Source organism: Rhea pennata, chromosome 3 (assembly GCF_028389875.1).
Source record: "Rhea pennata isolate bPtePen1 chromosome 3, bPtePen1.pri, whole genome shotgun sequence".
Classification (NCBI taxonomy): Eukaryota; Metazoa; Chordata; class Aves; order Rheiformes; family Rheidae; genus Rhea; species Rhea pennata.
The window spans coordinates 97,676,436-97,701,816 of NC_084665.1; the positions used below are offsets into that span (position 1 = coordinate 97,676,436).

At 38.5% G+C, this 25,381-nt stretch overlaps 1 protein-coding gene across 2 annotated transcripts; it reads right to left on the minus strand.

The window, feature by feature from the left end:
• Nucleotides 1–264: 264 nt before the first annotated feature.
• LOC134137925 (collagen alpha-1(XIX) chain-like) lies at nucleotides 265–25,137 on the minus strand. 2 transcript variants are annotated; one of them, XM_062571086.1, is made up of 11 exons: nucleotides 25,090–25,137; nucleotides 21,513–21,557; nucleotides 18,706–18,750; nucleotides 18,557–18,619; nucleotides 17,002–17,037; nucleotides 16,796–16,840; nucleotides 13,532–13,702; nucleotides 12,485–12,551; nucleotides 8,499–8,627; nucleotides 2,111–2,188; nucleotides 265–1,872 (listed from the first exon to the last, which is right to left on the minus strand). In XM_062571086.1, exons 1-11 carry the CDS (start codon nucleotides 25,126–25,128, stop codon nucleotides 1,736–1,738), a joined length of 855 nt encoding a protein of 284 aa, XP_062427070.1. In that variant the 5' UTR covers nucleotides 25,129–25,137; the 3' UTR covers nucleotides 265–1,735. The 2 variants fall into 2 exon arrangements, with proteins under 2 accessions (XP_062427070.1, XP_062427071.1); XM_062571087.1 differs by lacking the exons at nucleotides 265–1,872; nucleotides 2,111–2,188 and adding an exon at nucleotides 7,549–7,673.
• Between the last annotated feature and the right edge of the window lie 244 nt (nucleotides 25,138–25,381).

The following is a 25,381-nucleotide window of genomic DNA, read 5'->3' on the forward strand; positions in this document are numbered from 1 at the left end:
CCGGCCGCGCCGCGCTCCGTGAAAGACAGCGCCCTTCGGCCGTCGGCACAGGAAACGCAGTTCAGGATTAACTGACGAAGCCCCAAAAAAGGGAAAAAAAACAGCGAGATTCCGCAGAGACTGGAATCGCGAGGGAAGCACGGGCGAACCGACTCAGGGCGTCGAGTCCGCGCGCCGCCCCCGACGGGCGGCTCGGCCCGTTGGCGCCGCTCGCGCGCCAGGCGCCGCCGGAGCGGGCGCCGCCCCTGCCGCCCTCCTCCTCTGACTGGGTTTGAGCGGGAAAGCACGCGGCGGTTGAATCGCGCGGGGAGTTTCGTGCGGGGCTGCGCGCCGCCGCCGCCTTCTCTCGGCACCGCTCGCGACTGCTGTCACGCCGCAGCGAGCGCCTTAGGGCTGGTCTGCAGCTGCTGCGGCATCACGGTTCATAATAACCAGGGGGAAAAAAAACAAACACCCTTTGGCCAGCCCTTCTCCCTCCTCTCCCAGATCCAGGCTCTCTCCGAGTGACTCGGTCCAGCTTTTCTTTCCTCTGCTGAACGATTTGAGCTCCGCAGGATTCACACTCGTGTTTTCTTCTTTACTGACAGTGTCTGGTCTGGAGGACTCACACGGTGCTTGCAGACCGCAGGCAATCCCCTTGCATCGTATGTTACAAGGGCGGGTTCGGTAATCTTCCCGTCTTTCTATTGAACTCAAACTTTTTTTTTTTTTTTTTGTAGTCGCTTGTTAGGACCTGTGAATCTTGCTTTCTCTTGTTTTGGCGCATAACGATGGCAGGGAAAAGAGGGAGACGGCGCCATTAGGAAGCTGTTTAGAGGTCGGCGAGGGCTCCTTCTTGGCCATCTCACTGCCCAACAGCTCCGCTCTACAGCGAGAGGTCTCCTTTGCTTTAAGCAGATGTAGATGCAGAGCAGCTTGGTTCCAGGCAACGCTGACGCGCTCACTAAGCTCCTCAGCTGCTCGAAGAGGTGCCAGTTCCCAGCTAGGAGGCAGGCACCAGCAGTCCCGCACCCGGAGCACGCGTATCCACCACGGCACAGCCGTCTGAGCTCTGAACCGGGGTAACTTTCAGTGGAAAGGCAGGCCTCTCGGGGTGACACCGGGGAGATCCCCAGTCAGTCTGCACTGCAGTGTCGCGCGGCAATACAGAGATCAGAAGAACACCTTCGTTCCTGTGACACCTGGGACCCGACTGCACGGACTGGCGGCGGTCGCGGCGCGTGACAGACCCGCTCCAGCGAGGCGGGCTGGGATGTCCTCGAGGGAGAGTAGCGTTTAGTCTAAACAGAGTTCCCAGCACTCCAGCTAAGAGTCGACACTCACTGCTAACGTTAAAAACCTCCGAGCTGCATTTGCTCCATTTAAACTCCACCACTAGCAAGAAAAATAGAGCCTGCTGACATACTGAGGCATACATACTGTCATAAATTATAATAAAATATTTTCTGTTTGAAGAAAGAAGCTTATGAAAATTATTTGGGCCTGTTTTCTCCTCTAAGCAAAATAAATACAAGAAACAACACATGGAATGCACTCCAGAAAATAAATGGCATCATTTCATAATTATGACACTGCAAGTAACACACAAAAGGCTCAGTTCTGTGCCTTATAAATTATCTGTACACTATGCAGTGTCTAGGGGAAAAAAAATGCACCAAGTATTTCAACGATCAAATCAACTTATTGAGAGAAGTGAAAAGTGGCTGTGAACCCAAGCGTCTCTGGGCAAGGGGTTTTATTTCCCACTGGTGCGTGGCCGAGTCTGTGACACGTGGTAATAGCAATCTGCCGGATTGCATCTTCCATGAGGTCCGGGTGGCCCCTGCGGTCCGGGTGACCCTGGAGTTCCCGGGGGGCCTGGCAGGCCGGTAGCTGGTAAAATAAATTTAGCAATTAGCATAACCCTTGGCAGAGTGCACACAGCATCCTGCTTTACATCACTGAAAGTTAGCTTCACACCAGCTAGTCTGCAAGAAGGCAGTGATATCCAACCTCAGGCTACAGCAAAAATCAGGAGGAAATACACTAAGGTAAAACTGGTGTGAGAACGAGGAGAAAAGAGTGTTAGTTCATGAATAATGATAGCATAAATAAATCTGGAGACTTGTACCTGAAGGGCCAGGTGGTCCAGGATTACCAGGCAGTCCAATTCCAGGCTCACCTCTTTCCCCTTTCTGTCCTCTATAACCTACACAGAATAAAGATATGAAAATAAGAGCATCCTCTTATTATAAACAGTTATCTGCTATCTATCTATCTTATTGACAGAAAATTATCAAATGAAATGCAAATGTGAAAACAGATGCCCACGTTTTTTCTGAGCTCGGTAATACAACTATTATGTTTAAATGTTCCTCTGGAAAATATGAAGATTTCTAGCAGTAACTGCTGCATCCTCTGACAAAGGACTCTTGCTAGATTTACTAGCCAACGTTCCCAAAGATTTTAAGTTACCTTCTGAATAAAGACTTTAGCGTGTATTCTCCTTCAGTGTCACCTGTTTGGTCACCAAGCCCAAGGCTAGCTGGAATCTGACGGTCCATTTCACTGACCGTGTTCACGGAAGCACGACTGCCCAGGGCAGACAGTCTTTCTCACGCAGATAGCCCCCCCAAAACTGAGTGAGACTTCGCCCTCGCCACTACACATAGAGCTTTATGTATGCACATTTTAGACTGCAAGCTTCTTGGGCTGGAAGTTGTATAAGTTGTCCTCCGAGCAAGGCGTCTCTGGAGCTCGTGCAGATTACGAGCTCTAGCAGGCAAAGCCCATTTCGGCCCGACTACCTATACATCGTCGACATGGTGCGAGTGCTAAGTGTGTTTTGATTGCTTGTGTTCGTTTCCTTCATGGGTCATAGCTTTGTATTAAAGAAAATTAGCTTCACACCCCCACTGTGCGACTCTCTTTTCTTAAAACTCTGGCCACGTTTTTATTAGTTGGAAACATTCTGGATGCCTTAGAGCAGAGAACTCATGAGATTATTCCAAGTTAAAAATCTATAAAGATATAGCTTTTCTATTCAAACAATATAATTTAGGTGGGAGGAAGAATGAAAGGATTTTCAGGCATTTTGAAAGCAACAAGTGTGACATCTGCCACAACCCCTTATTCTAAAAGGGTTATGACAAAACCCTCCTGTCTCCCCTCCCCACCACCTCAGCTGTTGGCATGGAAGGTGATTACACTAGTGATTAATTTGCCAACTTCTGGTCACATTTGCTATTAAATTTGTTCTGCTTCTGGGACCAGTGTATTTGCAGGGATGCCATAAAAGAAACCTCTTGGGAGAAAGCTGTGACTTCTGTTAAATTAAGGGAGAAGAGACCCAGCTGACCAGTCAGCATAGTGCTATTGGTGCAACTTACGTCTCATGAAAAATAAAGGCAGACGAATGGCAAAGGTTGTCTCCTCAGTGTACCTCAGCCCGTGGCAATGCTCTACTTTACAGGACAACCAAGAGGGAAATCCTGTGGGCACCAGCTCAGCGTTACAACAGACACAGTGCAATAGGAATGGCTCACAAGGTATTCAGACTTTTTGTTCAGCACAAGCTTATTCTACATTTCAGTAGAATTTCCATTATTGATTGCAGTCAAAGAATCACAGGTTTCAAATCAGAGCATCAGTTATCTTATTTTCTTCTCTCAACACCCCAACAAGGAAATGACAGTGGAATTCATACAGGCAAAACAGTAGCAAATGCATGCAGGATGACATGCATAATGTAACAGAAGGAAATAAACTGTTTAAAAGGTCACAGAAAAACAAACTTCATATTAATCATGCATTCTGGTAACCGAGTTGTATTAAACAGAATTGTGCGAGGTGCATAAAAATACAAGCTATAGAGACTCAGAAAAGGCAGTATGAAGGTGTTGGTATTCATCATGAATCTTGTTTGCTCTTTAATGACCATGCTAATATTTATATCAAAGCTGGCTGGCTCTGAAAATCTTGTGTAATTCATAGTAGCTGCGACTGTTTGAGAAGCTCAATCACACAACCACAAAGTCTATTACATTTCCTATTTATTATATATCTCTATGTTTCTTAATTTACAATAGACAGTTACAGTACATTTCTCACTACAAACCCAGTTAATTATAATTTTACAAAGTAGTGCTGCCACTAATTATTTGTTTTGCATTTCTTTGGTTACGGGGAAAAGAGAGAAACCACATTTACGATAAATCACATTTACAATTTCCATAATAGCATTATTGTAGATAACTAACATAACATAGTCGAAAATGGATGAAGATATGTTGAAAGATTCTGTAAACATCACTGGAATTCAAGACAACAAGGACAAAAAACCCAGTAGTACAAACAGCAGTCTGCCTATGCAAATGTATGAACAAGCATTGAGTAAACAATTACTGGCTGTATCTGGATACATATACAAAGGTGTCGCTTGTATATAGTGGCAGAGCAAGCTCTGTTGATGTTGAAGTTTAATATGAAATATCCTGGGTATCTTTTCTAAAAATAAGGCTTTATTTAACAGAGTATAAGCATATAAGTAAACAGGCTTATAAGTAAACAATCTAAATGCAATATGTGATTCTGGCAGTAAAATATTTGCTTTTCAATGAGGTATATTTTGCTCAGAAGCAGGTCCTATGATTACACTTCTGAAGGATAATATTACCTTCTATCTGTGCTTAAAGTGACAAATTCATACAGTCAAAGGGAAGTATTATCATACACCTGAATAAGGTTTTGATTTTTGATTTGAACATGAAGGCAAATGTTTTAAATTTCTACTGGCAGAATCACAACTCCAGTAAGCGGTTCCTGCTTAATTCAAAAGGCTTCCAAAGGCAACTGCTTCAGCAAAGCCTTGCACTTGGGTTCCAGAGGTTTTGTTGTAATTCCTGCACCCCAAAAGCTGTTGTATGTAAACATGCACCCGATGCGGGTAGTATGGGAAATGCTTGGTAGTAGCATATAGCAAGTATATATTTAAACAGATAAGCACTCTTCTTCTGTTCGTAGACTGGTGATAGCTAAAACACAGATTACAGTTCAGTGCTATCTAACAGTACTACAAATATTAGAGCCTGTCAGAAGCATCAATACTGCAACAGCCTGAGCTCTACTTGGAAATGATACAATTTCATATCTACATGCTCTGGAGGGACAGAAACAGTTATCTCATTTAAACAGCTCCAAAGAGAATTCCATCTATCTCCCTGAGACCCTCTTCCACCTGCATGGAGAATGTGGCAGCTGAAACTAGCACGGCAGCGTCCAGAGAAATCTGAGGTTCTTCTAACACAAATGTGAGGCAAATACATGAACACAGCAGAGAACAACGATTCCAAAGTATCCACTGTATTTTAGTGTGCAAACAGTGTGCATATCACTGCATTCTTGAAAACATAAAACTGCAAAGCAACAGAAATGGTGCTAAGAGCAAGACCTTCTCATCCAGTTTCCAGTGCACATTCTGAATCCACTCCGTGCATCACAGCCCTCTCAGCTGCGAGGTAGTAACTGATTTTCAAATCAGACTAAAACCAAGTTGATTTCACTTCCACAGTAAAGAATAGTTTAGGGGAGGTAAGACTTTAAAACTGTGCAGCTATTTCAGAAGTAAAGGGTGACTGTGTCTGGACACTATGATGAACTCTTCATAGCAACCAAGGCCTCTGGATACTCCCACCATACAAATCAGTAAGAGAAACAATTTTTAAAGCAGAGTTCAGCAATAAAGATAAGGAATTTTCATTATTCATCACACGGTATTTTTCTTTCCTGAGCCGGGATGTTTGATTCCTGAGCTGGGATGTTTGATTCCTTGGGGCTACCATGAATTATACAACTGATAAAAATCTCTTGATGTTCCTTTAATTTGACAGAAATAGTGAAATTTAACTAGGATGAACACTTCTTTTCTTTGTAACAGTCATATTAATACAAAGTATAATATGCATCTCTGGATTGCAAAATTACCCCAGTGTGAATTTGGACTAATGGACCAAAACTCACTTTCTATAATGGTCTTCAAAAATCTAATTAAATCAAATCAAATTAGGCTAGTTCTTCTAACACATGACAGAATCTGACTGATTGTCTGCAAAATAGGTAACAATGGTAACACCTGTCAATAAAGTGTTTAAATAAACTTCTTGTTGTCTACAAGACGCTATCATCCTTTAAAATGCATACATAGTAAACAAGTTCCTCTGCTCTCCCTTAAAGAGATCCTGTTCCTTTCACTGGTAAAAATGCTCCACAGTATCACATTCCTGTAGCTTATGTTATAGATGTTTTTTTCAATGAGGAAATATATACATGAATATTTCAATCATTCTTATACGAAGTCTGTTTTAAATTCCAACTGCATGTTTCATCATTTGTGTTGCAGCTCTTCGATGTTTTTTTGTTTGCATGCTATGTTTTTTCTGGGACCATCATATAAAATCAAAATTATTTGTACCTAAAGCATTGGGAACTACCTGAGCTATGTACTATGGCCAACCTTACTCAGGGATAGCAGGTAACAATTCTGGAATTCATTAGAATTGAATGGCTCTGCTCCCAGCAGACTAAGAATTCCTTAAAGACAGGCAACACTGCCTTCTCTAGGAAGCTCTGTGCTGAGCCTTTTAAATACCTAGAGTAGGCAATCTGCACGAGAATTACTGCAATGAGTAACTGGCAGTCAGTACTCACTCACTCGCTGTTTCCCCACTCTCCCTACTATTTTTCAGTATGAGAAACCCTGCCCGATGCATACTATGTGTTTGGCGTACCAACTACGTACAGGAACACAACATGCTTCCTCGCTGACCTGGGCACACGTGCAGACAGCATGCTGCCCTGATGGCCTCAGACACACATGCGTATAACATGCTTCTCCAAAAAGCCCTGCCTGCCACAAACTGAAATATGCATGGATACTTTTCAATCTGCTCAGAGATATCAATTTCATGTCACTGTTGGCACAAAACAATCACATGGACAGGCACAGCGGGGAAAGGCATGAACTGTATTTGTAAGTGTGCTTCTCTCAGGGTGGTATCTTTTACTCATAGTGTAATAAGCAGGCAAGACAAATTTTTGTCTTCCCTTCTTTTGCAGTATAACTTTATATATCTTCTGATATATCAGAGAAGTAAGTGCTTCTCACTTAGTTTAACTCTTACTAACCAAAAAACAGTACTGAGCATACTGGTAAAATATATGGAAATCCAGTGTATACGGGGCACTACTTTTACTTAAGCATAAGGCATGAAAAAGCAGCTTTATTTGTTTTCAAGCATAGCTATCATCTTCACTCTTGATGCTCACTAGCTGGAAATTAATCCTAGTACAATGTGCTACTTCCCAGAAACAGCTGAGACTATCCACCACATACATAATCATTGAACAAGCTGGCACTGACATTAAAGTTGACTGTTGATAGTGATCTGAATATTTAGATAATGAAGAAGTCAGTGTTGTAAGACTCTAAATCTTTTACTGTTTTCCTTGATCCTTTATTCTTGTTTGTTCTTCTTATTCTGAGCTCATCACATTTTTCAAGCTTCTGTCAAGGGTTTGCTCTTATCAATGTTAATAAGTCTTTATTCTTCTGATAGCTTTAGGATCCACACATCTTCAGTTTTGCTTTCATGTTCTTCATTCCAGTCTGACTTGCTCTGACTCCAGAGCAGACCAAACTAACAAAAGATAATAATTAAGAACTACCTACAGATAAACTGCAAATTACATATTACCCACAAAAAATTATTATTCTATAAATTCTTTTTTTCTTTTATTCTGTTCTCTTCTTCCTCTAACCTATGACAGGCTGAATCTACCAGGGAACACAGTTATCTTGGATTCCTTGAAGCTAATTTTACAGTGAAGGACAGTCTAGTGGAACAAGAGTCCTGCACTGCCTGAATGCACTACAACGTACAAATCGCAATTTGAGATATAGTGAAAAGCTGATTACTCTGAAGTTGATTTGTGAAAATAGATTATTTCACTGTAAGAAGGATTCATACTGTAATATATCAGTTCTCACTGCTTCTTAAAGAACAAGTTTTGCCTTCAATCTTTCCTCTCCACATTCTCAGGATCAGAGCTGAAAGCACTCAGACTTGGAGTTCAAAATTTGTTTCTTAGATAAGATGTTCTCTCAATGTGGATCAGGACGTAAATAGCTACATTAGAGTGCTGGAATAGCTTTTCTTCCTTGGTAAGGTATTTTAGAGGAAAAATAACTGCTACTGTAGGTTTAGATATCTGTCAGCTTTAGATATCTGTCAGTACTTTATCATTTATTAGAATAAAATGCACTGATTAGGAATTTTTAATCAACAAAATCCACGCATTTACTATGAGTTAATATTTAGCTCTAGTCTGGAAAAATATAAGTATAGTTTTAAAAGTTAATCATTAGGAAGCTAGATATGTAGTCCTGGCTCTTTTAATGATTATTAGCAAGTGTATAAAGATTTCAAGATACAATTTATAACAATTTTTTTTGGAATTCCTACCTTGAAGCCCACGTTCTCCTGGTGGCCCTGGTAAACCATCTTTTCCTGGTGGCCCTGGTCTTCCATGAGCTTGGGAAGCAAGCATTGCTGCAGGGAGCTTCAGCTGGGATACAAACTGAGCCATCCTCTCTTCATTAACGAAGGACAGAAGAAAGACAGGGGATAAGCAATCTGCTAGCAAAATACATAAAACCAGATAAAACCCTACAGCTCAGTCAAAGTAAGTTTTCAGAAGTGTGTTTAGTCCTTCTGAATGTTAATGGTCCAAGGTATTAAATGCTCCTGTAAGTTGTTGGATCATCAGTTCGAACCAGCTTCAACATCTGAGTCCTTACCCTTTGAAGTAATCTGAATGAATCCGTACTAAACTTTCTATCACTACTATCTTTTACTAATATATTCCAGTATTTCAAGTGACTCCTCCTGATGGAAGTACTTAAAATACATGAAGACAGAGTGATCAGTATTTAACACTTCTATGAAGGAATACCTTATGTATCTATAACTCTCATTAAATTGCAAAGTGGAGCTTAAATACTGTGAGTAGTTGTTGGGATGAGCTGAAACCCCAAACAAAATTGTAAAAAAAATATAAATGCTCAGCAAACATTATTAACTGCAAGGATTTCAGCATGAAGTATTCATATTGTTAGAATAAAGTGTACTTGGCAACACCTCAGTGTTCAAAATTGTTAATCTTGACTCTCTCTCAGTAATATTGGATTCAAACACTTAGCTAAGCATTGAACACTTTATTTAGGTGTATACTTGGATGGATTTTAAAGATTTAAGAAAAGAATTTAAATAAAAAGTGGGCATAAAACAAAAAATAAGCAAAATGACAGAGTGGAAAATAGGCAAAGTGAAACAAAGGCAAAAATAGGAGATTTGTGGAAACAGCAGTGAGGAGTAGAAAATGGATAAAGGTATAAAGACAAAAACTAATATTCCCTGTAGACAAGACACTTTTTGATATTTCTTTTTTATGAACAATCTAAACATCCATTATCGTTCTATTTAAGTGGGAAAAAGATGGAATCTTAGTCAACAAACTCCTCTTGAAAGACACAATAGGCTGAACTTTTTGAGGAGTGACAATCTGGGGAAGGCTGAAAATACACAAAATGACAGTTTTGTTATAAAGTGAAAAACTGGTTGAATAGTTTAAAAAATCTCAAACTTTACATGGTTTCTTGTATCCCGCAAAGATAAGATGAGATCCTATATCTGCAATAAATTAATAACAAAATGGATAGGTCACATTGCAGACAAAAGACATACACTTTGCAGCCAAAGAGAAGCTGTCATTTAGTGGTATTTTAGCAGGAGCCTGTTTCAGAAACCTTTATGAGTTACAGTTTTTAAAGCTGCAAAATGAGTTCTGGGGAAGAATCTACGATTCCTTTTCAGAGTAGAGATACTTCTAAGAGCACTTACATAATGCAAAGGCCTTGGCTGAATCTGATACTTGCTTAAAACTGTGCTGGAGGTTCGTGGTCTGCAAGGAAGCTCTTGGAGCCCTTTGACACAAGTCATTGGACTCCAGCAATTCAGACTATCAGAAATCCTAAACAGAGCTGCATGGTAATTCCAGTGTGGGATAATTTCCCCCCTAGAGTGTGGGAAAGTCTAAATCTTGCTAACTAAGTCCAGATCTGTTGCACAGTGACGGTCTCTGTTCTGGAGATACAGAAGTTTTTATTGGAAAAAAGAAATGAAAAAAGGTAATAGTGTATTCACACCACACACCACACAACTGTGTGATGGCATGTCAAGTGTGTACAATTTGAAGACTTTTCCTAACTACAGTTCTACTCTAACACATAGCTGTGGGATCCTACACCTAAAGCTCTTGTCTTTATTTTATAAATTTACTGAGCTGGGTGTTTTTCATAGAAAACATGGCAAATGTCTTTTGATTTTTTTTTGATTTTTTTGAATATTTCTATACAAGAATGACAATACAGAAATTTAGGGTAGGATTCTGCAGCAGTTCTACACACAGGCCTCCTATTATTACCAGAAGTTGCTTCTTATGCAGAGACCACAGAAAAGATCAAATCCACTTTAACAGAAACTTCGTACTATTCTATGCACTATTCTACGCAGAGTAAAGCATTTGAATTCTGAGCTCTGCAGTATTTGGGAAGCAGCACACAACCTTTTGTGGTAACCCTTATCACGGATGTCAGGAAACAGGGAAATCCCTATGGGAAATCCTACTGTAGTGGGTCAAACAATGCAGAGGGAAAAAGCAGCCTTAAGAAACAAGAGGGAAATAAGTTTCCACTAAGGACTAGAACTGCAAAAATTCTCTCTTGAAGAAATGCACATTCTTTCTTCAAATATGAAAGAAAGATCAGACTTGCTTGCCTGATCAAAACAGCTATTTGTTGAAAACACATAGCAGTTTATATCTGCATAACTGAATACAGTTAAGTCTTTCTTTCACTTAAATAGTTATCCACTAAGTGGCCAAAATAATTAGATGCTTCTGCTGTGTCTATTTTAGTAAGTTTTCAGTGTCTTCATGGTTCACATTTTTCCTGCTTCTGAGAGGGATGTACGGATTGAAATCTAAAAGCAATTGTTTTTAGCTAATTTATTTGAAGCAACTTATTTTATTAATTTAACAAATTTAGGGTTAAGGGTTTTAGGGTTAAAGGTTTCACTAAGCCTATCTAGAGTTGCCCTTCTGATTAATATTTAGAGCAGCCTTCCTTTCAATGTTAACCTCTGTTACATACTATCTTGTATGATGACAGTATGATTTGCTTGGGAGAAGCAAACCTAACAGGATGTATGAATCCGAGTACATGGAAAAAAAGCTTGCCTTGCAGATCAGAATCACACCAATACTGGCTGGAAGGAACCTCTGGAGCTCATGGGGTCCAGCCTCTTGCCTGAGGTGGGACTATGATCAACCCTAAATCAGGTCAACCATAGATTCTTCTAGCTCATGCAAATCTTGAAAATCTCCAACCTCTCTGGCTAACTGTTCCAACGCTGCATTAATCTCCTAGTTTTTCCTAATTTTTGATTAGGAAAAGTTTTTGCAAATGCACAATCTGACACTCCCATGCTGTAATCTGTGGTCATTAGACGTTGTTATATCACATGGCACTACGAAGAAGAGTTTACTTCTGCTGTCTTTTACTAAACAATCCCAGCTCATAACCTCTCCTTGTAGGTCATGTGCTGTCAGCCCCTGACCCTCTTGAACGTCCTTTGCTTCATCTTCTCAAGTTTCTTTGCACCCCTCTTGCACGGGGGGCCCAAACCTGGACATGGTATTCCAGATACAGCTTCATCAGTGCTAACAGAGGGGTATAATAGTTTGCCTCAATGGTTTGTCCACACTCCTCCTGATGTCGTCCAGTATGCTGTTTACCTTTTGGCAGTAAGTACAGTGTTTGTTCAGATTCAATCCCCTGTCCACCACAGTGCAGACCCACCCCAACCACGTAAAGCATCCCATGATCGCTAACCATGTCCTTCTAACAGGAATTGTTTTACTCACTGAGGAAAAGATTACTACTCATAAATGACATTTTTGATTTTAGAGTTGCTTTTAATGAAAAAATGAAAGCAAAGCTAATATAGCCTGACAGAAACTTTACCGTTTAGCTCAGTTTATAGATTTGAATTCTTAATCATATACAGGAATGTGAATCTACAATGATACATATATATGTTTGATATGATGACTATCATTTGGAGCAAATTATCTTTTAATTTTTCTTCAGAAGGAAATACTCTGGTTAATAGATATTTTAATTTACAGTAACAATTATTTCTTTGAATTATATTAAATAGTTCTAAACATCAGCACTTAGCTGATCAGTATAGCAACAAGGCAGCTATTCAAGTACAATGCAAGTTATATCACATATGTTAGAAAGGTACAAAAAGGCTACAGGGAAATAAAAACATTTAGAACAGAATTTAAGATTTAGATTCATTTGTGCAATACTTCACTTTCTTACCTTCGAAAACCTTAAGAACCTCTTGTTTGATATATTTTTTTATTTCTTCAGATGAAACTGAATCAGCCTGATGAGGAAACAAAGAAGTGATATATATCAGTCATATACACGTAAGGAAGACAGATACTCAGGGCATTTTTATAATGCTACAAAATCAAAAGATGCTAGAACTGGAACTAAGCAAGCAAAGCTTTCACCAAAAATAAAATGTCCCAAAATAGTTGTGCTATTCACCTAACTGAAAAGGCCATTTTTTCCTAAATATACTTACTATAATATTATGAAAGTCTCTAATACCATACAGTATAAGAGGCACTCTCAACTATCAGGATGAACTATCAGCATATTATATGTGCTCTGAATTTAATAATATCGCTTTTTCATAAGACTATTCTAAGGATATCCAGTCATACTATTATGCTTTACTTGCTTCTCATATAATATTTGTCAACTTCTCACTTCCACCGGGGACTAGCTGCATTGATGCACAGCCAAGTAAATAATACTGTATCAGAGCACCAATAACTTACATTAGAAAAGGGTTTTAGAGCTTTATCCTATTTGATTGAGGTTATCTCAGCACTTTAAAAAAAGACCACGTGTGTGTGTGCGCACACATGGAGACAAATCAAGGTACATACAACAGCAGGTAGAATGGTAACTTCTCTTTTTTTGAGGATCATTTCTGTCTGCCTGTATTTCATTCCCATTTGCAAACATTTGTACTTTAGCTCATAAGTTTATGAAAAACTTGTAAAATTAATTCAATTGAGTAACCATCCTTTGATTTGTCAGGAGCTAAGTAAGTTAAGCATTACCTAACAACTGCTCTGAAAGTAGCACACGAGCACTCACTTAGTGAAAAGCAAAATTCAAAAGAGCTGTTTGATCACCTAGGTAAATTTTTTCCCACATCTGGTAACTGAAGAAAAATTTTAATTTTTATGATATTGTTGCACTGTTTGATTGAGTTTCCACTGCTCAGCACATGCAACCTTCATGTTTACTGATCTTACAAGCAGTAACTCAGAATTTGCATTTTCTTACCAGAAAACCTGGGGGTCCTGGTGAACCTGGGGGACCTTGATGACCTGGTGATCCTGGATGGCCTCTGTCTCCTGGTGGCCCAATGGGACCCATAGCCCCCTTTTCACCCGATGGGCCAGGCTTCCCCCTTTCACCCTGTGGACCTTTGTCTCCTGGAATACCCTGATCTCCCTGTACAAAATGAAAGCATAAAGAAAATGATTGCATACAACAGAACTAAGTAGAAAAAGTCACACAAGAATGTTTAAGAGAAACTTCTCTGTTCAGAAATAGGCATTTCTTAGACAAATGTGTTATGCAGGGAAGCTGATTTTACAGGCTAATCCTGACTTTGAAAACCCAGGGGGTAATATTCTGTTTTCTTACACTTCTAATGCTGAACTAAATGACAAAAAATAGAATGACTGTAACCTACTTTTCAAGTATAGAGTTGGGGTACAGAAAGTTTATAGCCCTGATCCATAAAATGACCTAGAAATGTCAAAGATGACACAGGTAGAATTTAGGTGCTCAAACTCCTCCAGGTTTTTGTAAAAACAAAACCAAAAACAAACAACCCCCCCCAAAACTAGATGCCTAATATTTTGTTTTTTCACAAGCTAATGCCTTGAAAGACTTGACAGTTTTGTGCCCATCTCCATCTTATACCCAATTTTTACTTTCAGATTAGGTTCTCCTCTATTCATTCACTCCTAAAGTTGCAATTTGTTAGATCAGATGAGAACAAGACTATCATAGACCTTCAGGAATAACTCCACAAAAAACTCATCAGTCTGTCCATTCTCACTCAAAAAAAAAAAAATGCTGCTCACTACTCATATGATGTCTCAATGGTCAGGTCAGTCTCTCAAGATGAAAGACCGGGATTCTGTTCCCCCTTCAATCTAAGATCATCCAAACCCATCCCACTAGATGGGACTGGCTTGACTATCAAGCTGCTCTAGAGAGCACTAACTTCAAAGGAAAATCAGTTCAAACTCGTAAGTTCAAAGAAAGGGAATGCCTTTGTGGTCAAGCGAATGAGGATGCTTAGCTGGCAGACATGTGGGCTCCTTTCCAGGAGCCATGTCTAAACTCTTTTCTGCATCCAGACCAATATCACACAGCAAAAAAGACTTGCAGTTAGACTGCTCATGTTTTACAACAACAGTCTGATCCTTTATCCAATATAGTGGGGCTTAGGAAGAGAAGGCTGAGTAGGTTAAAACCCATGGTCAGAAAAACAAAATACAAATGAAAACAGAGTGAAGAAAACAATGGAATGAAAGTGTAAAAGACTGAAATTTCAATGAAATGTTGCGGTTAGACTAACAGGCATTTGTAGGCATATAAAAAGCAGAGCCTGAACAGGTGCTTCATCAGCAATCTGCCCAGTATTTTCAATGTCCCTAATATGATAATGGCAGAAAGCTACCACTCTAGGTTTTATCTGCCTGTACTATCCTATAGATTACATTTTGCTCATTCCTTCTCTAGAAAACAAAAAGAGGAAAAAAATAAACCGACTGTATACTTTTCAGCTAGAATGTAGCTGATAAGGTAATCAAAGAAGGTACAAACACACAATTTTCAAGATAAACTTATGCAAAAATACGAAGAATCAGTGTAATAGATATGAGTAAGAGAAAAGAAATACAGCAGATTTCTGAACAGATGTTTGACCTTCAGGATAAAAATGAACACGGTGAAATGTGTGTTTCTGCATTTTGCCCGTTCTACAATTTCAGTTAATGAAAAAAACAGCAGATACGCAAACTTATTTGTAATGAGTGAACTCCTTGCAAACAGAGTAAATTAAAGGCCAGCATTTTGGCCAGAAACAGCTACCAACATGGGCTGAGATAGGACTTGGTTTGTTTTATTTGTAAGAAATTAAACCTTTTAGAATGACTTAATGCATTAGCTATTAGTTTGCTGAACTATAGCAGTGGAGCAAATCTTGTGTTTAGACTGTTAACGATCCGGTGATGGTTCTTGAGGATCACTGACTGTTCCTGTTGCATCACTTAAGCTAATGTTAAGTTCCACCATAGCAAACAGCACTAACAACTGATTACATCTTTAAGAGTAATCTTTAAGAGTAATCAACAATCTACATTTATGAGAGGTAAATTAATTAACGAGAGGGAATTAATTGCATTCTTATTCCACAACAAGTACTGGCAAACTGTACTCAGATCTGAAACAGTGTTAACTGACAAAACAATAAAACTGTCATTATATTCTAAAATTATATTTATATGACATGTAAAGATTAAAAAAGACAGACAGGAAGGTAAGGATGCATGTAGGAGGTTGCACACCATTTTTATCACTCATTTGTCCTGGAGAGCTCTTTGATTTCCAGTGAGTTAGAGCTTATTACAGGCTATAATTAAGCTTCACTACAAAGACCACTGTGACTTGTGATGTTTTATTGGATTAACTGAAATCATATTGAATGCATTTCTGACTGGAGTTTAAATTCTTTGTAGAGGCACTGACCTCTGGAAATCCTACCATGAGAAAAAGAAAAACATAACCCTGTAAAAATGTGAAATCTCACTGTCCCACATAGATAATTTTCAATCTGCCAAAACTACTGACACAATCACATATTCAGGGAAGTCAGAGTGACATGTAATCAATCCTTATGTGATTACATATTTGTAAGATGTATTATCTTAAGTTTTTCTTAAAAGAGCTATTCTCCAATATTGCATACATCTGATTTCCAGTTTTATTTTTCATGCATCAATATTTAGAGTGAAGCAAAACTCTAAATATGAATGATTGCTTGCAGACACACAGCCACTTTAGCTATTCAGTAGAAAAAGAGAAGACACGAAGTGGTATCCAAAAGATGGATGTTATCCTTGTCTCAGTCTCAATTTTTCAAGAATAGATGGGAGTAGGAAAGGGAACGCGTTTGCATCAGGGGAGTTGGAAGAGGAATATTCTGATTGAAGAGGCACAAAATGTTTTCCATAAATTCAAAATTTACAGGAAAAAATGCTCCCTTTGACTTGAAAGGCATACATCCAATTGATATAAGCCATTTTCAATTGGTTGGTCATTAAAGTGTGTAGTAATAGCAGCAGTGTTTAGTCCCTCAAAGGAAATGTTAGATTACTTCAGTCCATGTGATCTACACGCTCTTAAGTATCTAGAAGACTGCCTGAAGCTCAGATAAAATTAATTTGCTGTTTTTTCATGTAAAATACATCCTAATAAGGAGCTTGGATTTTTAGAAAAAGGAAGAAGTTGTTAGAATAGGTGACTTACACGTTCTCCTTTGGGCCCTCGGTCTCCTGGTCTCCCCACAGCACCCTGAAAAATCGATTTTGAAAAAGGCTAAACATATTTCTAAAATGCTGTGTTGTATATCCTTCTACTAGAAGAACTGAAAGCAATTGCTTGCCTAGGATTGACAGTTACGTTATCTGTGAAGAATAAAATATTTAAAAGTATTCAAAAGTATGTTTTCCTACCGGAGGACCTGGCAATCCATCTTTTCCATTTATTCCCTGTAAAAAAAAACACAATTTTTTTATAGTTATGGATCTGTATCTGTATTTTAAAAATATAAAGGGTAAATGTTTAGTGATGATACCAGTACATATTCTGCAGTTGTGAAGTCAGCAGTTTGTGCGCTTCCAATGTTAAGATACTCAGAAATACTCTTGAGGCATGTCAAACAAAAGAACTTGGGGCCATACTGATCTGCAAGCCTGTTAAGTTTTAACTAAGTACAAAAATACATCTTCTGCAAAACAATGTGCATCAACTTTAATGAACATGCAACTTTAAATGACAAGTATGGACTTTTCTAGTGCTACCTCATCACTACATAATCATTGAAGAGATTCATCTTGTTCTAGATAGTAGCCCTTAACTGATATTGTTTTGCATGGAAACATAACAGGAAGTAAAAGGTAAACAGATAAATAAACTATTTTCTTGCCCTGTATAACCTAAAGATGATTTCAATGTTTTAGGGGAAATCCAGACCTATTCCCTCAAAACACTATGCTGTTACAGAGACTATGCCTTAATGGCCAGGCCTACTCTTTGGTCTCTAGGACTTGTTACATGGTACAACTTCAACCTACTTGGTTAGTTTTTCTTTTTTTCCAAAAAGAGGGCGGTCTTGTTCATACCACTTATTGGAAACAGTCCCAGACACACATTATCCCCCAAACTGTAACTGGACATTGCCTCAGAGGGTGCCCACCCTTGTCACTCCCTGACATAAACCACACAAGCAGGCACTGCAGCTCTAAAATTGTATTAGTGATACGCATTTTACAATGATTTCCTAAATTAGACCAATTTGGTGCAGAGGTTACTGAAATTTTCCTCTTATTTCAAGAGGGAAGCATAAGGTGGGGAGACACTTTAAGAAACTTAAATGGGCTACTTCTCGTGCTTGGCACTGAAACATCAGGCTTAGGGGGATTACTTAGTTCTGCACTACCCAAACTGCTGCTAAAATATAAACGAGGTTTTTCTGAACTAGCTCACGCAGTGCTACAATACAATACGCTGCTGTCTGCAGTGCTGTCACACTTCAAATGAAGAGGTCAGGTTAGACCTATCCTAAGGGAATAGTAAATATTCCAGGCACAGTGTTGCATTACCCGTGTACAGAGGAATTAATGAGAGCACCACGAAGCAAACAATTTTCTATCTAAACTGAAATTGGGAATGCGTTTTGTTACCCCATCCTTTATAGACTGTGTTGAATGTCTGAATTAACACTGTCTGTCAGAAAAAATACTACAGGATCCTTCATGTCAACAGGACCCAAAGGACCTTCAAAGGATCTCAGTAACATTAATTATTAAAATATCACAGTACTAGGCCCTCATATAAAAAAGAACTCTTGACTGTATGACAAATATGAGCACTATAGCAGTAGAAATTCTTAGAAAGATACCTAGCCTAACACAAAGCTGGATGTAATTTCATTTCTTTTGTAACTTCTGACAAATTAAGATGCCTGTTTTTGCAGTGAATCTATATATTCAGTATACAGTTGCTTACCGGTTTTCCTTGTGGCCCTTCTGGCCCAGGGAATCCTATATCTCCTATAGGTCCTCTTTCACCCTTAAAAAGAAAAACACACGCAAGTTTTGCATTCAGTGTTTGAAATATTTGTATACTATCATTACTGAACTCAAATTTGCACTTACAGGTTCACCTGGCATTCCTGGGGACCCTGGAGATCCAGGCTTTCCCTGCAAAAAGAGAGCACTGAAAATTCAAAATTACTAGAAAATAAAACATTAATTTTTCTTAGCTAAAAAATAAGAGAGGACATGTACTTGATTGAAATGCTCACGTTATTGCTCAACAAATGCTTTAAGACAGTAAAAATGTTTTATCTTTTTTTTTTTTATAAAGCAGCTTACATGTTCATGATGTTATTCTGGCTTATGTGCAGAAATTAATTTAGCCACTTGGTCTCTTTATTTCTGAACAACGAGATAATGTTTTCATGGAAATTTCTTTTACAGCCTCATGATTTCCTTCCTCAGGAACTTCCTGATCCCGACAAATTTTAAAGAGGTTTTATTACTGACTTGATGTCTTTTGTAAATTTTTTTCAAGTTCTTTTTTTGGCCAGTTTTACTGTGGTTTTAACCCCCACCTGCCAGAGTTGATAATCCTTTCTAGTCTCATCATTTAGATAATGCCTTCAGATGGCTTCAGTTTTTTGAAAGATACCTTCTTGCTTTTAGCAAATTTGCTTACCCTGTTATTCCTTGCAGGCGTCATGGATTAAAAATCTACTGAACACAAAAAACTGTGGACAGCCCATCAAGAAAGACTTGAAAAATGAGCAGAAAAAGGTTGGGCATGCTCATGGTGGATTTTAGCTCTTGCTGCTTCCGGAAGGAGGTAGGGTCTAAGTGCATTACAGTTGCTATTACACCATTTCTTTGACTACCACGTTATCCTATCTAGGCCTTGACATGCATATATTAGCAGTGGATATAGCACCCTGCTCTTCTAACTGTATGTAGCTTGAAGAAGATAAAGGATAATTCATGTTGGAAGGGACCTCAGGAGGTCCTCTGGTCAAAACTCCTTCTCCAAGCAGGGTCAGCAACAATCAGAACAGGTTATTCAGCATCAGAAAAGCATCTATAACTTTGAATCTGTATTCCCTGCAAATACCCTTGGAACAGATCCTGAACTGATTAAGCGAGGAAACTAACACATCAACACTAGTGACAACTTCAGGAATGACAGGACTGAGGATTCATGTGGAGGAAGGAGGTGTTTGCAGTAATTCTCACAGCCTCTCAGTCCGAGCTTTTCTGATCACAGAATCACAGAATGGTTGAGGTTGGAAGGGACCTCTGGAGATCATCTAGTCCACCCCTCTGCTCAAGCACGGTCACCTAGTGCATATTCCACAGGATTGTGTCCAGGTGGGTTTTGAATATCTTCAGAGAAGGAGACTCCACCACCTCTCTGGGCAACCTGTGCCAGTGCTCTGTCACTCTCACAGTAAGGAAGTCTTCCCATATATTGAGGTGGAAACTCCTGTGCTTCAGTTTGTGCCCATTGTCTCTTATCCTGATAATCCCACTGAGCAAAAAGCCAAAGCTAGAATGAGACATTTATACCTCCAAATGGGGAAAACATTCTCTATTGAATCTAAGAAATAATGCCAGGCAGGCAACAAAAATTCTCTTCCAGTAAATGTATGGATACATTTCCAAAACTCTTCTCAGCCTACTAAAAAGTAATGTCTCTCATAAATCTATTAACTTGTTAATTAAAACTGCTTAGCATAAAATGTTAAAAGAAATAATTTATTTTGGTGGATTTCGTTTGAGTTAGACCCAAGCAATAGAACACTTTGCATCAGTGATGAAAGGAACTCATTAAATATTTTGTATACAGCTAGAATAGAGAGCAATACTTCAAACAACAGTAAGACTTGAAACATATCCAGTGGGAAATATACAGGGAAAGAACAATTCTGATCACCCTAACTGGCTACTGCATTATTGATTCACAGCATGCAGCACATTTCAGAACATCAAACTTCAATACTCTTACATGAGCTACAAAACTCAGAAAACTTTTATTTTTCCTTAAAATGTGTACTTTTTATTTGTTTTAGGAGATCTTAACTAGATTAAGCTATTTAAGTCCAATGTTCTCTCTTGGAACTCGCAGTAAATATACTGAATCAGTGGCAAATGGAAATGGAGTGCATAGATGCATATTTCTCTTTATTTCATGAAGCACATCTTTATAATTTAAAAACTGCTCCTGAATGGATTGGTAGCTGCCCAAATTTAATAATAAATGTATTTGCATATAAATAACTCCATATTACCTCCTGAAAAATGGATGAACTTTTTTTAGTAAACTGTGAATGCAATCTAAAGAAAAGTTGTCTTTGTTTCCTTTAGGAACATGAATGAATAATTATAATTTCAATTTATCATTAGCTACATTTACTTTCACCTACAACAAAGTTTCTAGATGACTTTCAGAAACTTCTAATATCACATATAAATAGCTGGCAGAAACATTCCCCAATGAAAATGTTTGATTGACTTGATATGCAGATCATATGGATTGCTATATCTAAAATTTATAAAATTTCTTTATGATAGAAGGATGCTCAGAGGTTTGGAAATCTCCAGGAATACTGTAAATGACTTTATAATTTGTCTTTATTAAACTGTGGCAATGAGAAGAATCTCATATGCTTCCTTAGCTGAGTATATGCAGCTTTATATTCAAGCTTTATCATGTATTCAGACCATTTCCTCCTGTCATTTTAATAGTAATACGAACCCTCAGTAGTATTAAAATTTTAATCTCTTCAGGGAAAACATATAATTTCCGTACCTGCCTATTAAGCAAGAGCCAAATACTGGCATTCCACAAATTAACAATACAGCTGAGCTCCTTGCCTGATTTTTTTTTCAGCTTTCCCTAATAAACATTTTTCTTTAATACAGGTACATACCGGTGTCCCTGCTATTCCTGGTGTGCCAGAGGGTCCACGGTCACCCTAAAGAAAAAATAAATCTATCCTTAAATGGTAATACTCAGAAAAGGAGTTGTTCATAGATCCCAATTAAAACTTGAGAAACGATTATTTAGTGAACTGAAAATGAGGACAAACCAGGCTCTGCTAGATGATAATATTTAGCTCTACCATTGACTCATTTTACAGACTTGAGCAATTAACTTAGCTTTGTTTAGGTTCCCTTGTATAATGCCATAATTTCCATGCTATACCTTACACTCAGTTTGAAGCTTTACTTGAAAAGCGATGGAAAACCCCTCTAAGTAATTATTATTTGTAGTCATGACAGTGGCCAAAATTAACACAGGGTAATTCACTATCACAGCAGGATGCATATATAAAGATTTACCTTTTAAAGAAATTACTGCCTCCCTACTACCCAGTGATCCATTTTCTACAGGTTATCATCCCTGAGGACTAGGAAGTAGAAGGGAATGTTTGTTTGTGCCATGGTCATTTCAGGGCAAAGTTCCTCTCTTTAGCATATGGCCCATCTTCATCTACACTCCAAGCTAACAAAATGGATTTTCTGCAAAAGCTGATGAGACATGAGAACAAATTCATCTTTCTCTCTTACAAAGACTACATACCAATCAATCTTACTGGAGTGGTAAAACCCTTCAGCTAGATTTACCCTAACTAGCTGCTGATATGTATTGGTCTGCAATGCCACTGCTAGTGTAGTGTTGGTTAAGAAAGTGGAAAAAAAACAGGCTCCTACTTGATATAATTATGTCAGAAAAAGCCCTGACACAGGTAATACCATGCTAACAGGAGAATATTATCATGAGATGAGTTTGTTACCTGGAGCTATGTTTTGCAAAAGCTCTGGCAACAAAGCTGCAGCAAAGTTCTTTCACGTAGAAGAGCCTGAGGAGATTTTTGGGTTCTGTTCTTGACTCTTACATTGATTTGTCTCATTCTCATAATTTCTTTCAGGTAATACAATGATAATGATGGTAATTAGTAACACTTATCCACATTCTGCAAAGTATAGATGTTTGACATTGATTGTCTATACAGAGTTTTGAGATCCTCAGATCAAACACGTAACGTGCACAGGGCAAAGCATCAGCAATATGTAGCAATAACTTCTCAAAAGCTTTTGAAGAAACGATGCAGTGCAAGATAGTGCAAGACAAATGAATTCAAGTTTTGTTTTGCTTTTTCATTTGAGATTTTCAGACCTCATGACATCAACAAGGAGACAGAAGCTGCAGTAATTGAAGTGTCTACCTTAGTACATGTTCAAGATCTTGTTGTGTATCATGTTTGTGATAGAACTGCTCTGTCATGTGGCAAACCTGATGATCTCAGCAGAACCAGCTCTGAGTCACATAACCTGGATGTGGCAGAGCATCTGGAAGCTGGCAGTCAGTTTCTAGGCTAGGAATGACCTCAGCTACTCTCTGCAAGCTATTGGAGAGAGATCTCTAATTTGCTTATCAGACCAAAGGGGCTTGTTAATGAAAAAATGCCCCATTTTATTCACTGTCACACATGTACCCAGGTAATAAAGCTAAGCAGGCCATACCACCAAACCAAACAAGGGAAGACCTTTTGTCCAGAGGGAGAAGCTTGCTTACAGGCCACAGTTTGACTTCTAAAGACTATGAAAAGCCACTTAATACAAATTACCTCTCAACGAGTCTGTACAGCTTTAGAAAAATTGAGTACTGAGTATACTTAGCAGGGAATACTAGCTTGATCAGTGCTGTCTGTGCCTGTGACTTTTCTGCAGCCAGAACTTGTGGTTCATGGTGGTTTCATTAGATGACAGCTGCATCAGGGAAGCCAGCTTAAGAAATTCCCAGCAGCTCCCTTGCAGCTTCTTTTTCTTTTGAGGATTATTCTTATCCCTGGTCTTGGCAGCAAGGTGGTTCACAGCACAGCCTTGCAAACCACTGTGTCGGCACAGATGAGGGAAGCTAAACTTGACTCTGAGCTCACAAACTTCTTATGCCAGCTCCACTGCTTAAGTTAATGTATTACCAAAAGGCAGCTTCTCTGTGGAAGACAACCTTCTGCCACACAGACATACCTAAGAGCTCTGAAGAAAAAAACAGCATCCACTATACTCTTGGGACTGGCAGGAAGACACTGGGATTATGTTCATTTATTTGAACTACAGGTGTGGAATTTTGCCTAAATTTAGTTCAGGATGTTTTTACTTTGGGAAAGGGCCAAAGTACACTAACACTTAGCCTGTTTATACAACCTGCTCTACTCCTTATCCCCTTTATTTAACTCTTATCCCCCTCCAATCCTGCCTCAGTTAGATCTGCAATATCTCCCTGTGTTTGTTCATTTTGAAATTAGACTACTCCTTAATTAATTGTAAATTGTAGTCTTCCAGTGCAACAGTCATCCCATAAGCATCTAGACATTTAGACACCTACATTTGATCTTGCCACATCACACTCTCTACACAAGCAGGAGTAATGTGTGCTGATATTAACAGACGGAAACTTTTCATTTGTGTTTTTTTTTTGACAAAACAGTGCTTCAGTAAAACTGACTTTTACTTGAGGTTTTTTGCACGAAGACTCGTAATTCATAAAAAGCTGAAGAAATGTTTAATTTTTCAAAAAATATTTTTATTTTTTCCTCTTAAATTTAGAAGATTTGGGTAAAATGAAAGCAAAGTGCTTCACTGACAGAAAACATTTTTTGCTTTTTAATTTCTCTGATGATATTTTTTGCTTTGCTATATTTAGAAAAAATATCAAAATCTTGGTATTTTTAGCATTTCATGACAAACTCTACTCTAAATTCACATTAGCTTCAACAACTAATACATGACAGACTGAAAGATGCCACCTGCACAAGGAAAAGATCATTTCTGAAATGCAGAGCTGTACTAGAGGGAGAAGCTGGGGATTATGACATGGTTCAAACACCGTACAAGCAGTACACTGTACAAGAAAAGCAAAACAAAAACAACAGGCCTTTTTTTAAGAAAATGAGCAGCAGTCTGAGAATCAAGACCTTTATCTTTGCCTTCAGATGGAATGGGATGCAATGCGACAAGAACTGTAGGGGATTAATCTCTCTCTTTCTATACTTTCCTTGATTTTTATACCCATAGTTTTTTTATTTTCTTTTTTTTTAATGGAAGTCTTGCAGGCACTGTGTCTGGACTAATTCATGTACAAACTTCTCTTCAGATCTGTAGTTATGCCCTAAGTCTTAGAACAGAGCAGACAAACTGCAAGCCTATGACGATATTCAAGACAGAACGGGAACTTGTAACCATACTTAGGAACTTACCAAGTATATTCCCTTCTACACAATTAGGAAAAAAAAACACTACAAGACCTACACAAAATTTTATCTTGAGTCAGCATGTCATTTAGATCAACATCAAAGCAAAAAAGGAAATGCAGGTAATTATACAATGTTTTTTCACACTGAAATATAAACTTCAAAAAACATTCCCACATAAGGTTCAAAAACCATTCAGCTGCAGATAGTTGAAAATAAAAAGTCAAGAATTTTCTGTTATGAGCCCTACCTTTTCTCCTGGGAGTCCTTCTAGTCCTGGTAATCCCATTGGTCCTGGGTCTCCCTGATTTTTTTAAAAATTAAAAAGGTTTGCATGGATTAGAATTTATGTAATCTACATGAGAAATGTTGAACAACAAGCAACAGCAGAATATTTGGCTTGAGATATTGCTTAAAAATAGCTAAATAGTTATCTGAGTGATACAGATATTATGCCACGTTTTAGTGATCTGTGAACTAAATTATTCCTAGATGCATTGTGTGATTATTTTCCGCTTTAATTCTGATTAAGAACATAATCA